The 16,718-nt window shown below is 36.7% G+C and overlaps 1 protein-coding gene across 4 annotated transcripts in view; it reads right to left on the reverse strand.

The window, feature by feature from the left end:
• lrp1bb (low density lipoprotein receptor-related protein 1Bb) overlaps positions 1-16,718 on the reverse strand; it is a 338,038-nt gene that overhangs the window by 236,789 nt on the left and 84,531 nt on the right. For all 4 annotated transcript variants that reach the window (XM_032567549.1, XM_032567548.1, XM_032567546.1 and 1 more), the window contains exon 2: positions 2,161-2,283. In XM_032567549.1, coding sequence (XP_032423440.1) covers positions 2,161-2,283 — 123 coding nt within the window. The remainder of the gene's footprint in view (positions 1-2,160; positions 2,284-16,718) is intronic.

Genomic DNA, 16,718 nt, shown 5'->3' on the forward strand with positions numbered 1-16,718 from the left:
GCATTATTTGTCTTTGGCTGCAATCAACTGCATGGCAGTCACAATCTCATCGTGATTTACAAACGCTCATTCAGCCTATAATTCTGCTCTGTTTCTCCATTAAAGAAAATCTATGTCACAGAAGTGTATGAATAATAAACCCAGAGAGCATTCATGCCACAAACAATTCTGAAGTGAAGGACAAGCGGAGGTTTAGCGGATTGCAGCTGGAAGTGTGAAGCCAAATACTCAGAGTACAATAAAGGATTTACACTTTTTCACAGAGTAACACCCTTAATGAATTCATATATCTATTTTTCAAAGCTCTGAAGTGCCAGCAGGCTTCTGTGCTTGTTTGTTTGTTTGTTTGTTTGTCTGATGAGTCTTTCCAATCACCTTGAAAACAGCTTAATTAAACTTTTAGAGTTACATAAAATACCAAAAAAAAACAACATAGAAAACACTGAGCTTTCACATTGGAGAAGGATGGTATTTATTATAAATATTAAATGCTACTCTATAAGTAGAAGGTATATAGTTCATTAATAGGGTACAGATGAACAGTATTTTGTTTTATGTCTCAGTCTAGTTTAGGCTTTGGGATGTCAGCTCAGATTGCTCGGATCCATCTATAAAAGCAGGATGAGGCTCAGTCAACGTGCTAAAGAAAGACAGAGGTTTGTTAAAGAACATCAGTGATCCAACAATCTCACCAACACACCAGACTGGTGTGACTCCATGGAGTCAAGCGTCCATGGAGGTGTGGTAAAACGAAAACTTCTTGATGGGAAAAAAAAATCCTCCAGAAATCCTATTTACAGTTTACCTTAATCACAACTGTGAAACATTTAAAATGCTATGTGTAGTGAACAATTAATGCTGTATGTTATTCTGTATGTTATGTTTTTATCACAGCATAATACTTTTCATTACCACAGAAAAGGATTATGCTGTGAGTATGCTTTCCTTCATTAGGAACATTGGAAAGAGTTGAAAGAAGGACTGAGGGAGCTAAATATTATAAACTTTGGATTTTCAATTTGTTTGAGCTCTGCATTTTAGCTATTCTTTGTTTTTTTATGTCTTGCTCTGTTTATTAGTTTTCATGAGTTTTTACTTGTAGTTTTAAGTATTCAATGTATATTACTTCTTTCCTGTCTCTTAGTTTTTATCCCTTTGTATCAGTTCTGAAGCTTCCCTCAGCCCCTTAGTCTCGCTCCTCTCTCAAAATCCTATTTAAAATCTTTGTCAAGATTTTATTTATTTACTTTTTTTTCCTCCCCTCCAGGGGGTTTTTTGTGGGTGTCCCTTAGTGTCCCTTAAATGAAAGTAGGCTGACAGGAAAGGGGAAAGCAGAGGGGGGAAGACATGCAGAGGAATACTTAACAAAAAACTTAACTTTATTTGCAGTAAAAGGAGGTTCTACAAAGACTTGACTAAGGATGCACACAATACTTTTCTTTTTTGGGGGGAAAAGAAACATATCTGTTTCCATTTACAATTATGTGGTACTTTGTTTTGTAACTGGCAGTGACAAGGTAATTCAAGTAAACTACTGCATGGCAATATGCAAAACTGTTCATGGTAATGTTTTAAGGATAAAAGGAATAGCTTTGTTTGGCAAGAAGGTGTTAAAGGTGGTTGGAGAGCAGTTTCTATGGGAGAGAATTACTCCCTTTGGTGTTGCTTTGTAAAGCTGCAATGTTTTCTTTCACAAATAACATAACAACTTGAACGAAATAGGATAGCACAGAAAGCAAAGTACAGGAACTGAAAAGCAAGTAACTTTAATTTAAATGAGAGCAATGGTCAAATGCCCAACTAAAATTATTCCATAAACTTGTTGATGGCTAGAGAATGTGTGTCGCCTCTCTGCAACTTACCAAAGGGATTAAAACAAACAAAACAGTATTAGTAAGTGTGTTGAAGTTTGGCACTATTTCTAAAATTCTGATCCTGTGCGTTACAGAAAATCGACAAAAAATTTTGTGAACCCAGTTCTTGTCTCTAAAAACCCCTGGAGTCATTTGTATAAAATAAATAAATTACTGAAAGCCCAAAATTAGACACTGACCTTCACGAAGAGTAACGAGAAGTAAAATTCTGACTGAAACATTTAATGGCATAATTACTCAGGACTTATTGGCATTCATGTGGAATGGATGGAATGAATGGACTTACAGATGTGATCACTTTCGTCAGAGTTGTCGGGGCAGTCGGGTTCACCGTCACAGAGCCAGGCCTCGGGAATGCAGATCTGCTGGTCATGACAGTGAAACTCCCCTACGTCGCACAAGATGGGTTCTGGATGGCATGAGGAAAGGGGTGGGGAAGAATAGAAAAGATGCAGCATGAGGTGATGATGCTACACTGAAACATCAGGCTTTACCGAAAAAAACATGGTTTAGATGTCCACCTGGGTGAGGGTGAAGCAGAAAAGACATTTCTTGAACTGGAAATGGACAAAATGTTATGAAGTGGCTTTTTTTGACAACAAAAAACTTGAGCGTGAGTGAAACAGATTACAAAAAAACCTAGATAGTGCCGTTATTTATTGGTTGTAAATATTTAAAGGCTGACAGAAGAACACAGGACCCCATCGTTGTTTTGAGAAAAAACCCCAGCTGATATTAACATTTTTGACAGCCACTCTCCTCCAACAAAGACACAATGTCCGATGTGACTCTGAAACTATTACAAAGCATTGTGGCAAGTTTCTTTCTTATCTTTTTCTCTTCCGTGGTGTTGTGCTTTTATTTGATGGTGGAACAGGCGGTGTTCAGCGAAAGCCCAGTCAACTAAAAAGTCATCGTAGCCTTTCAATATAGAAAGCATCCATCAAAGCCCTGACATGTTTCCTGCCGGTAGCTGTCACAGACTCAGTTCGATCACACTGCTGAATAACAAAAAGCTTTTGCAAAAGATTTGCCACTACAATGTCACCTGCCTCTACCGCTTTTCAGTGCCCAGCAAAAACGGTAATTTGTTTCTAAGCTTAACCTGTAGACAATCAGACTCAGCTCACAAAGTCTCTCCTCCTACTCACTCTTGCTATCTCCATCTTTTTTCTTTTCCTTTTTCCCCCCAATGTGTTCCTAACCCATTAGAGGTAGGAGGGGAGCAAGTGGGAGATCAGGTCTGAAGCATCTGAACAGTGGGAGTGATAATTCAACGCACCGCTGCTCCCTGCCCCAGCACCCTCCAGCAAATTTGCTGCCCAGGGACAAATCTGAAAAGGTCAAACATCTCATCCATTCTGCCTCTTCTATTCCCACTGATGCAATATAGCTGATATCCAACAATTTAAATCAAGGTCCCCTTTGAAATATTCAGACCTTTTTTTCTCCCTAAAACTCTTGAAAATCTACACAAAAGCTATTGAAAATAGAAAAAAAAGGCTTGTCAGATAGGGCAACATGAACACTCAAGATAAACGTATGAGGGATTTTTTCATTCCTATTATATTGCTTCACCATAGTTTAACAGAACTATTACAAATTGATTGAGAATCCTCAACCCTGCCTATGAGCTTCTCTTTATTCTAGTCAGAAGTGTCCAGATAATGTGTGTGAAATTAATATTAATTTCAGACTTTTAGTGGAGCTGTTCTTTTTTCAGGACACAAGGTTTTTAATGACATAACCTTGAACCCATGGATGGAAGCCAGAGTACCTGGAGAGAACGAATGCATGCGCTGCTAAAACATGCAAACTCCATGCAGAAAGGACAGCTGGGATTTGGGCCCAGAACCTTCTGGCTAAAAGGCAGCAGTGAGCTGAGGTGGTGCAACAACCTCCAAACATGGATACACTAAATGTCTTCTAGAGAACAGTTTTAAGATCAGATAAAAGAGCAAGTAATTTCTTAATGGCCAAAAATAAGTTTTGTCTGAAACTGTAGATCAGAGGAAATATTTACAATATCTTTATTTACAATATCTCAATGTCCATCAGACACATATCCCAAATAGGTCAACACAGGGGGGGCATATGTTACATTCCCACAGCAGGCAAATGTGTACCCAAATCCACTTTTTTTGCCCATATGTGACCAATAGCTGCCTTTCTCACCTCAGTTTCAACCAAACAATTCCAATCTTTTCACCAAAAAGCCATCTGATATGTGCCACTTCCATACGTGGTACTAATTCGAATATGTATCCAATTGATTTCAAAGTGTCTGCAGCCTGAACAGCCATGTTGCATTTTATCCAGCTTTTATGTTACTAATGTGAGACATATGTTATAATCCTGCACCAGAAAAAATAGTGGCTAAAAATTACAGTCTTATGTTCACAGATGCCTTTGTTACTGAAGCGCATCACATCACAATAAGACCACTCCTGACTCCTGATTACACATCTCAACAATCTTCCCTGTTTCAGAAATTGCAGTCAATACTCCAAAAAAGGCAGTTGCTATTCGTAGTGCTTTCTTTTTATCAGTTTCCTTCGTCCTGTTATGATATTGTGACAATACTGTTGGCTTCCTTTACTGAACAAACTCTGAAATCGATCCATGAATGGGTACATCCATCATTACTTTCATAAACAGTAGACTGCTGTGTGACGTCAATATTGGTTTTTTGCTTTAGGGACGCAAAACCATTAACACAGAAGTCTCATTGTGGTCGAGATTAAATGGCAGTATAAATGACCACCCAAAAACAATCAGATTTCAGTAAAAAAATCGAAGTTGAACATCAAGACCTGCTGTCGGAACATAGCCATAGAAACATAAGGAAAAGCAACCATGCGCTCACTCACAACTAAGAAAAATCTTGGAGAGACCCGTTAACCTAACAATCATGGTTTTAGCCTGTGCGAGGAAGCCAGAGTACCTGGAGAAAACCTATACATACAGAACATTCACCCTCTAAGGTAATTGTGCTACCAAGTGCACCACTGTGCAGCATCTACATTAATCCCAAAAACATTATTTACACAAACTAGGAAGGCATTAATAAGCACATGCTGTGTTTGCAGTTGGCAAAGACACGTTCAGATTGATGAAGTTTCAAAAGGCCTGTCTTCTATGCCTTTCAAGTTGAATTGATTACCATTGAGAAGCAGAGTGCTGGTAACAGAAGGGCCATTTCCTCAAGCACTGAAGGAAGTCAGAAAAAAGAGAAAAGAAAGAGAAAAAAAAAAATCGGTCCCTTCACCTCTGAGGAGCCCAGTTACCGACTGATGTTCTACCTCCTTTCATGCTTCTTCATCTTCAAAGCTACGGGGCCAAATATGAGCCGAGCAAATGACCTCTTATGTCATTTCATCCTTTCATTCAGCTTTCCCCAAACAGCTTTTCTTTGTCAGGCAGCACAGTCCCAAAAGCTGCTGGAAGCAACAAAGGGACAAACACTGAGCTGAGGAAAAGTTACAGCTTGGTAGTATTTGCATTAGAAAGACACATGAAAGTGTAGCGTTACTCATCATCATATATTTCGGCATAATTCCATGCAAACATTACTGAAGTGTTGATTTCTATATTTAAAAAAATGCCATAACAATCCTTTGTAAGTGGGAAAAAAACACCCCAACAGGCTCCATTACCATAACAGTGGGAAATGCATAGCCTGCACCCGGCTGGGTGCATTATCATGAGCACCATTCCTAACACCTAGCAGCCACCACTGGCACAGCAGCGTGGCTCATTAAAGCTACCGAGTCTTTGAAAGGTGCCAGATTTTTGGAAGAAGAAAGGCTTGTTTGCAAAATCTGCAAACAGTGTTTGGGACATATATTATTATCAAGTTCTTTATTAAGATGAGATAATAGTCTCATACTGTTAAGCTACTCACAGCATATTCAGAATAATTTAATACAAATGCTAAGACGGCACAGCACACTTCCTCATGCGGCATTTAGCAGCGAGGCATCCACTGTCCCATTTGCTCATTCCTAATAAACTGTGAATTACACAAGAGCTTAGGTCTTTATTTTTCTAAACAACATTATACGACAATGAGGTGTAAGCTACAGACCACTAAGACCTCCCAATCCCCTGAATTGCAATAAGGCGCACATTTCACAATATGCTACTTTGGATAAGTCTTAAGCCAAGCACCTATTCAAATAAGACCCAAGTTGAAGAAGCAGCAGAGCACAGCTCAAAGAGCCTTTTTCCAAAGCTAAAAAAGGAAGAAAACTGTTCACTCTGAATAGCAGTTTTTAAAGGAGATGTTACACATCCAGCTTTTCTTTTAAGTGCAGTAGTGTATGAATCTGAGATTGTTAGTGTATTTCTCTTTGAGACGTGAACCAAAACGCTAAAATTTGTATTGTATAATCTCACAAAAAGTCAAGGGTAATAGGTCAAGGTATATCTGCTTGTAGGCCATGGTAACTACTACTGGTGTTACTTGGGCAGCCTTTAGTGCCGTTCAGAAGATATGTTGTTTTTTTTAAACCACTGTCTCTATGTTACAAGTCATGTAATTCTCAGTAACTTCATAGCAAAGCTTTCTTCATTCTTTGTATGAAGTAAAACATCGAACAAGGAACTGGGTTTTACCTGGCAAACAATCTACTTCCCATGTGCACAAACATAACAGTCACTTGCACTGTTATGTACAGAAGTGTAAGCTTAGCATAGGATACCGTTTTATTCACTCAACATACTTGAGTATAATTGGTTGCAAGTTACTTTTTATCCAGATCATTTTTGCTACTCAGTCTATCATACTTTGTTTCATATTTTTCTGTTTTCCGAATATACACATCTACAACAGCATAACACCACTTAATAAATTCTTCTGATTCTGATACAGTGTCTTCAAGTTATGATGCTTATACCACTGAATTAACATCAGAGTCAGCTTGACTCATCTGGTTGTCTAACTATGTATGCTACAGGGTTAAAAACATGCACACATCTTCACATGCCATTAAAATGAAAGGCAGATACACATTAGTGAGGCAACTACAAGATAATTAATTTTGAGCACCAGCAGCCAAAGACTAACTTTATTTTACTGTAGCAAGATGACTACTTAAGGAAGATGAATAACACCATAAGTGAAACATCTTATGGAATGCAAATCATCAGCTGTCCATAATTAAGTTGCAACTAGCAATAATTGTGGTATAAAAAGGCAGCCATTTTGAATGTTGAGCCCTGGGTTGCAAGAAACATCTCTTTTAGTCTGCATTCTGACTTTGACAATTTTTTTTTTACTTTTTCAGTTTTAAAATCTGAGAGAAAATTCTACACATTATTGACCCATATTGTTCAAATAACAAAGCAGTTCCAATGTATAAGTTTTTTTTTCTCTTTGAATCTGTGACGTAACGCAAACTGAAAAAGTCAATTTTCTGTTTTCTGTAAAATTGTACGATTTCTGCCCAGATATTAATATTTGGAAAACTTGACTTGTTGCTCAAAGTCAGAGAGTTGTTTTATAGTTTCAGATGAGGAAGGGATTATTGATTTAAAAGACCTAAAACTGTGGATAGTGCCAAATTATTATGTCCAACCAATTTTAATTCTAGCAGTCTTCAAGGACATAACACTTCAGAGGCACTTTGACTTCATCATAAGGCAGTATGATCAAACAAGATAAGGCTTGAACTGACTATTTACAGATCCTGACATTCTGCCAGGGCCACGGTATGTCAGTTGGCAAATTTTATAAAAGAAAAATCCATGACTTCCCTTGGTAGGATGTGAAGGATCAGCAGCCTATAAAAGAGGGAGCTTATAATACTTTGACTCATCTGTTTCTGATGGGTATGAATACATATAAAACACTCAGTATAAAACAAATACACATTTTTAAACTCTTGCAGATTTTATAGCTTATTTAGTGTCCTGGTCAGCTCCAGGTCAGATGCATAATGGATGAGAGTGAATCTATGAGGCAAACTAAGCATGTTGTTAAGTCTAACAAACGCATAATGTGGCTTCTCCCTAATCTTCATATTTTTAATCTGTGAAAAGATCCAGTGTACTGCGATGCATCTCAATGACACCTAACACCTGCATATTAAATCCTTATTACGAGCGTTTCTCCAGAAGTGACATACGCCTTGTGCTATTTAGTCTTAAATGCCATCCACGTCAAGTCTGATCAGCATATGAAGAGGAGAGAGCACCGTGACTCAGCGCACTGATGAGCGACTGCAGAATGTCACAACACTTCTGGACGGTTGCCCATAATTACAAATGTGCACATCCGTTCAGCAGCATTCCCAACATTTCCTTTCTGTGTACATCTTTCTTTTCCATATACTTTTTCTATTTTTTTTAAATCTCACTAAAAGTCTAAACAAATGAATTAGTTAGGCAAAAATAATGTAGCACTAAAAGAGAGAACTAGTTGCACCTACAGAACCTGAAATACAAGATGATTGGTTTCTGCTGGAAACACCAGGTTGTACCCCTCACCCAGTCCCCTGGCAATGCTGAATAACTTTGCATTCAAGCCATGAAATGGGTGAAAAATCAATGGTGTTAGGCTTTGGGGCCTTCATTAGCTGCTGCTCGACCTTCACTACAGAGTGAGGTCACTCTTATTTTCTTAGCAACAGAAGGGGTATGTCAACAAAATTATAAAAAAGGAACAGCATATGAAAAGTTTCAGAAGACAACAATAGATAGGTCCTGGACCTGTAAATAAAGAATGATTTATGAAACTGGTCTTAAAACTATGGGCTGTTTCTTTGTTCTACAAGTAGAAAGACTTGCAGCACATTACAATAAAAATAATGGTTTTATTGCGCCTTGCAAAAGTATTTAGAAGTCTTTTATGTTATATATTACAACCACAAACTTTAATGCTTTTAATTAGTATTTAATGTGAAACCAACACTAACTGCTGCATAATATCCGCCTTTTAACAGAACCAATTCTTTAGATGAATGTCTTTATCTGATTTGTTTTGTCTTTTCTTTTCTGCAAAATACAATAAATGTTTTGTGAAGCTCAGTGAGACTGGATGGAGAAAGGCTGTACACATACTTTATAAATCAGGCCACAGATTTTCAATTAGATTCAGATCTAAACTTTGACTGAGCGATACAAACACATGAATATAATTCCATTTTATTTATTTTGAGACCTGGCTGTATGTTTAGGGTCAGTGTACTGCTAGGATGACATTCTTAAGTCTTATTGCTCCAGTATCACACTGAAGTTACGTCCCTCCATCTCCTCACCCCCTCTAACCAGGTCTCTTGTCCCCACTGACAAGAAGCATCCCACAGCATGATGATGACATTTGTCCAGGGTTATGAGCAATGTTTTCTTCCACAAGTAGCATTTCTGCATGAAGGCAAACAGTTCATCTCATCTTATATATTTTTGAAGTTGTGTGATACTTTATTAGGTATCACACTACTTTATGAGTTTAAGAGAAATAGTTTTGAGAAATATTTTAGGCTTGAGATATTATTTTATAACCCAAGTCTGCTTTAAACAACTCCCTGACTTACCAACTATATAATGAATTGTTTTAAGTTTGTCCGCAACATAAAAGTGCATTAAATGCACTAAAGATTGTGATTAGAACATGGTCAAATTTAGAAAATTGAAAAAACAGTTGTGATGTACTTTCTGAATTTGTCAGAGATATTCTAATCCCAGCCCTTTTAATTATAATTAAATTTAATTTACCAGGTTTTGAATGAATTTAAACAAGGAAGACTGATTTAACCTGTCTCTTCAAGTCAAACATTTCTTAAAGGTATAATTAGTGACAGACTCAAAGTCACACCCCTCTCCTTTCTAGATTTCAGAAATTTCATCAAAAATGTACAAATAGTGCATACAATTAGCTACTCCTTTGAAAGCCATTCCTGCCTCTGTTCAATTTTTTCCTCCTCATTTATTTTTTTGTGTCACCTCAGAGAAAAATATGGCTGAGAGTGTAAGTACTGCTGTGTTCTAGCAGACTGGCTGCGAGCACTGTAAATTTCTCACAACAAACAAAAGCTATAAATAAAAAACATTTTGTTCTTTTCATCTTGGGTCTGCTGGTTTTCCCGATGTACCAGGTGAACAACCTGAAGATATGTGGAGCCTCGATTTTATGTTTCTAATTGATTTCTTGATGCCACAAGTAAGTGTTTCTGGATGAAAACCCTTTTTAATATTTTTGCACTAAATTAGTGTGATATATATTAGGCTGGAGGAAAGGGTCATGCAGTGAAATCTTTGTAGGACATATTAACTACATTTCTACATATTACTCTTCCATTTGACTATAAAGCAGTTACAGTAAGGGTATCTGGATTGATATAAATCCATATGCAATTTGTTTCTACTAAGTTAAATATATCTAGAGAGATTATAAACTTCCTCTGAAGAATTTGTGAAAAAATTTTCACGTCAGGTCTGAGGTGTTGCAGAAATTTGCTGTTTTACAGATGTGCACCACTTCTCTGTCTGCAGTAACAATTTCTGTAAGTAATGTGGAGGAATGGTAGTAATTTATTAGTAAGATATTCCTTAAATGAGAAATTCATATATGAAAACTAAATAAAGGACAACAATAAACCTTTTCTGTCACTAGCATATTTAAACTGCTTGCCATTTCCTTTGCCTTGCCATTGTGATGGACAAGAGTAAAAAACATATAATTGCTTTTGACAATATTCATTGTTTCAAAACAATGCAAAAATTAAACAAATTATACATTTTCAAAACTAGTCAGAAAATAGAGGAAGTAAAACAAAAGCCTAAAAGGTCTACCAGGCAACCAGCATAAGCAGCAAAGCAGTGACCTCTTTAGAGGTCTGGGAGACTATGGACTTGGCCAAGAGCCTATGATTTCCTTGTATGAGTTCTGGCTATTGCAGAGACCTTGCTGTTGGCTTTGGCTCCGGTAAGGACCTTGGCGTGGACCAGGGCTGTGCTGTGGGACTGACTCCAGCAGATTGTTGTTCAGCTAGCGACTTATACTAGCTCTAGGCCAGAAGCTTGAGAAAAAAAGCACAACATGGTGTGGTGACTAAAGGGAAGAGCAGTCAGGGGCTACAAAGTCCAAGTGGACACATTTTGTAAACAAGCTGGATCCCCAAGAAAGGTGACACCTGTTTGAAATGATCAGACTGGGCTAAGCTGAGATACAACAGTGTTTGTGGATATTTGTTGGCTAGACATCGAGCTTAATGAAATGTATGAGAGGTGAGTCCACAAGGTGCGACTTTGCATAAAAATAGTCAAGAAGTATTAAGGCATTGCTAATTTTTTTTGTATGTGTATAATCGCATACCCTGCTGACCAGATAAGTGTACTAAATCCCCTGTTATGTAAAACAATACAACATTTTAGCAGTATTTTGAATATTATTGTTTTGACAGAAAGAGTTTAAGATTTCACAGGAAGTGAGTTAGGTTTTTAACTGCATTTAACTGTTGTTATTTCTGTTTATCTAATTGTAAGGTGGTCCTAATCCCAAGAAGAGCAACAAAATGTATCGTTTTGTTTTTTCCACAAGAATAAAGATTTAATAGATTGCTCAGTTTTGATGTATTCAGTTCAGAGTTTATATTTTTTTAACTGTTGATGTTTAACACCAATACAAAGCTTCTAATTAAATGGTAACATTAGCACCTAATAGTTAGCCAGCCATGGCATTGTAAATGTTTAGTGCTTTTGTAACATGAGTGTCATTCGCCAGCCTGACAGAAAAGTTATTTATGGCCTGAATGGAGAAATTCAAGAATTACATACTTTATGACTCCAAAATAAGATTCTAAAACATAGATACTATCAGCACTGAAGCTCACACCTTCCTGTCCAGGTCTCAGACAAAGCCAGATGCTCACATCAATAATGAGTAGTAATGATTAGTAATGCCAAATCTCATGTCGTCAGACTCATGTAACCTTGAATAGAAAGGTAGCCACACACAATTTAAAAAATAGTTAAAACAGAAAAAAAACAGATATGTACATTTAATAAATGGTCCTAAGAGTTTTGTAAGCAAACATTCTTAATTTTCTGTTCTGCATACTATGCAAGCAGATCCATGGCTGAATATTTCCATAATTTTCAGATAGTCTTAGTTAAGAAGGAACAACAAACTTCAAAATAATTTTTTGTTTCTTGATTATTTTAAGTGTGTGAAGCTCATGCAAGTTAATTTATGCATCAGTGATATTTTATCATGTGCTACACAACTTCTGCCAGTGGGCGGCACATTAAGATCTGAATCATGGGTGGGATCAAACATGAACTTGCAGTGCAGGAAAATATTGGATTCCAGCCTGTAGTCAGGGATTGTTGCTATTGGCTCAAAAGTCTGGACTTCAGTTAGGTTTTCAATGTGATGGTTCTGCATGGAGTTGAAATTGCATGTATCCAGTGTTCTCCAAGTATTCCAGTTGTTTTCCAATAGTCCAAATTATGTACATGCAAGATTATTCGGTTGTCTTAAATTCTGTTTGGTAGGAGTGAGACAGTTTATGTGCTGGACAATATGATAGACTGTCAATCTAGAGGTACTGTGGCTCTCTAGTGTTGGCAACCAGAGAAGAGGACAAAGCAGATTTGAAAATGAATGGATAATGTTTATTCAGCACTGCTGCCAGGGACAGCTACAAAGGTGAATAACCATTTTTACACATACAACCCTGCCAAAAGTGGTTGCCTTCTATGTAGAATTGACGCAGAATGTAGTGATTTGCAAAGTTCATTTTTCAACCATTAATCTACACTCATTTGGAAACTAAGTAAACATATTTCAAACTGTTTGTGAAAACAGAGTTTAGTTTATCCCTGTTTTCCAAGATTATTCTTTCCTGAAGTAAGTTAAAAATCATTTTTTAAAATCTGCTTTTGACCCAGTAGTGTTTATGCATTTGCCTCAAAAACACTTTAGGCTGAAGACCCTCGTTCTATTACTCTGATAGAATGCCTAAAATCTGACAGTTTTTCAACTCATTTCTGCCTGGTCAGACAAAACAAATTTCATATTCATCATGCCCATTTTTAATTTAATGAAGCTTCTTAGAAATTAAAATCGATTAACAGCTTAGAGAAACATTTGTCTGAAAATGCAGGGTGGTCTTCTAAAAATCTCCATACAAGAATGAAACCACAAATAAATAAATATATTGTAAAAAAAAAAAAAAATCTCTACCTTTTCAATTTGTGCAAAAGAAGAACTTACTATCGAGACAGATAAGACTGTTGAGCTGAACAGTAACAGGGACTCCTCTAAAAGAAAAAAAATCCTGTTTCACCACAATTTTAAGAGCTCAGAACGACTTGCTGGTTTGAATTAATCCTTCATATGTGAATGTAATTTGCATGAGAATGTGCCATTATACTGCCAATAATAGAAAATAATAGAAAATTACAGTCCTTCTAAACCCGCCTTCTCTCTACTGGTCCCTTTTGATGCTCTATCCAAGGTCACCTAATCACTGGGTACCTTCAAAGACCCCCATCTTAAACCAGCTGCAGTCTGAAGGATTTATTCCCCATTCCATGTCATGATTACCAATCAGATGGAGTAATAGCTGCTTAAGTAGACAGGGTTTTTGTCATCACCAAGGGGTGAAGTGCCAGTCAAGGTTTCCACTGAGTCTGCGTTGGATGTCAGTGCCTTCAGTGTAGCCTCCAGATTAAACAGCATTATCGGAGTGGAGTGAAAGCTGTTATGGTGAAGGATCACATCCTTCTTGGCCCCTACTGTACCACAGCTAGCACCAAGTGATTCATATATTACCTTACAGCTCTATACCTTGAATGACACTTTGACTGTTCACAGTAATTACTATGTTGCAGAAAAATGGCATTGAAATTTCTTGACAAAGACATGAAAAAACACACAAAAAACAGCATTAAGTTAGGACATAATTCAGAGTTGTGCTATAAGTTACAAAAATAAACATCTTGCATATTAAATACAGCTGATTATAAGTTTGAAAATTTAAAGTAGCTATATAACAAAACAGTGGTCATTTGTGATTCAGGCCACATAGGGAGTGTTAGGAAGGGGAACGTAACAATTTAATATAATAAACCGTTCTCTTTATAAGAAGTCTAAAATGGTAGCATTTTAACTATCAAGTAAAACATTATTATGCATATCCAGAAAACAACACAGAGCTTTTAAAAGGTGTTAATGATTGTTGATAGCAAAATAATTAAACAACATGACAAAAGTCATCAGGTGCTTAAAGAAAAAGATGTTGAAAAAATATATCAGAATCATACAAAAACTCAAACTTAATAAAAATTGAATTACCGGTACATTGTTTTTCAGAGCTGTTAAACATTTCAAAGGAACTTATTAATTAAGTCTTTATAACCAAACCTCTATTAAAAACAAAAAGTGTCGTATAAGGATAATGGTGTGTCATCATAATCCACAGTGATTCATGGACTATTTTCTTGATTGATTCAAGACCATTTTAACAAAAAAAAGGTTGAACGGACGTGTTATATATAACACAGAATACGGGCAAAATGAGCATTTTGATATAAAATCACAATGCAAGAAACATCTTTGAGCATTGTGGTTCAAAAGCAAACTGTTGTTGGGAGTAGTTTTGTTGGGGCTGCCCATTGTGTTCTGCATTGATGCTACAGTATAGCATCCAAACATATCAAACATGTCTTCCCCAAATTTTGAATGCTGCATTCTTCCCTGCCCTTGTGTCTTTCTTTTAGTCTTTTTCATAGATTTTTTTTAATGTTAAACACAAAAGGTATTTTGCACAAAGTAATTTTAGAAGACATTAAAATTTACAGTGCACTTGTAAAAGCTACAACTTTGTTTATGATGATACTCAGGATGCTGTGTCCTGCTCCAAAGTCAAGAAACTATTGGATAAATGAAGGTATCACACAGAATAAGCCCTTTAAGGAGAGATGGCAACCATAAGAAAACAATGGTATGAAGGATTAGTTGTACTTACAAGTACATCTTAAAAAATTTGGAGATGTACATATACTGTGTAAATGTGCAATATTTTTTCATTTCTCATTCTCATCTTAGAAAGTGAATCTAAATATTGCATAGAATGATCACACATTGAGTGATATTTTCCAAACTTTTGTTTCTTGTACATTTGAAGACTACACCTTACAGACAATTTAAAATTCAGTGTCTCAGAAAATTGGAAGACTTTGGCAAAAGGTCATTAACAGAAACTTGTGGTGTCACACCCGAGAGCACTTAATGCTTCCCTCTGCTGATAAACTTTATGGAAATGTTGATTTTACTCTAACAGAACTTGGCACCTGCCCACACTGCCTAAGGTACTAAAAGCTGATGCAGTGACGGTAATGTTCTTGATTGGCTAGCAAACTCTTCTGACCTGAATCCCATAAAAAATGTCTGTGCACTGTTGTCAAGAGGAAGATGGAGAGACACCAGACCAAACAAGGCAGAGGATCTAATGACATCAATCAAAGCATTCTGGTATTCCATTGGACCTATGCAGTGCCACAGGCTGGTCACCTCTAACCTATAGTGCACTGATGCAGTAATTCATGCATGCGAGGAGGGCCAACCGAGTGCATGAAAATGTACATACTTTTCAGAGGTCCGACATCTTTGCTTAAAACATCCAACTGAATTTTGGGTTTTCTTTAAGCCACAATCATTACATTACGGTTGCAAAAATTAAGAGCTTTAAATATTTTATTGTGTGTAATGAATCTCTATAAAATTACCATTCGACTTCCTGAGGTGACTGACAAGAAATGTTGCACAATATAATTTTTTTTAAAAATGTACCAGTACTTTTATAAATCATAAAGTAGATGATACCAAAACAACATACAGTAAGTGATGTCTGTTTAAATTTTATCTCTCCTTTAATCATTAAAAGAGTTGATTTTAATCATGGTATGGTACTGAATTCATCACACTGTAGGCACGCTTGTTTACATCTTAACGATACTCTTCAGAGGAACTAATCAAGGAGCTAAAGCGTAAGAGATAAATGACTGACTGAGAGAGACAGAAGGACTTTCTTAAAGACTTATTTGCCATCTGGAAGTTTGCATTTTCCCATTTATCTAGCTGCTGGCTCACTGACGCTCCCATAGGGTACAAACATTTGTACTTGAGATAATATTGTTTATTTATATGCTGCTTTATATTTTTAAAAAACTTTAATGCTTATAGAGAAACTGTTTTCAGGGAAGCTGATTAGGTGCAATTAATGAGACAAAATGCACAAAGCAAAAGCATATGTGCATTTGTTTAACTGTCTGTGTGGTGCAATAAACCAGTTCCCATTGCTAATGTGACATTTCTGTCTCATTGCTTGCCAGTGTACCACAGAAGCATGTGATTAAGATGGACTTGCCCTTTATACAAGTTTTCCACTTTGCTGCAAAGTTGCACAGCTGAGAGTCAGCGTATATGGAATTGATTAGCTTTGTTTCATTAGAATTAGGGAAACATGTCTTTTCCAATGTTACTCACAGAACATATGAACCTTTTCAGCCGTGATAGCTGCCTGACTGCTCAAAGTGTTATATAACAAAGACTGAAGGAAGAACCATTCAGGAACACTGCATTGGTGTTCATGAGCATGAACGCGAAAGTAGCTAAAAGTATTTTTCTCTCTGTGTTTAGACATAATGTCAATCAGGGCATTTTCTTGCTCTTAGAGCATACGATTTCTTCTCCTGAAAAAAGTTAGACTATACACTCCTGATCAAAATCTTAAGACCAGTCAAAAAAGTGCAAGAATTTGCATTTTGCACTATTGGATCTTAAGAAGGTTCTAAGTAGAGCTTCACAATGTTAAAATAAGAAATCAGCGTAAGAGA

The sequence above is a fragment of the Xiphophorus hellerii genome, chromosome 7, assembly GCF_003331165.1.
Source record: "Xiphophorus hellerii strain 12219 chromosome 7, Xiphophorus_hellerii-4.1, whole genome shotgun sequence".
Lineage (NCBI taxonomy): Eukaryota > Metazoa > Chordata > Actinopteri > Cyprinodontiformes > Poeciliidae > Xiphophorus > Xiphophorus hellerii.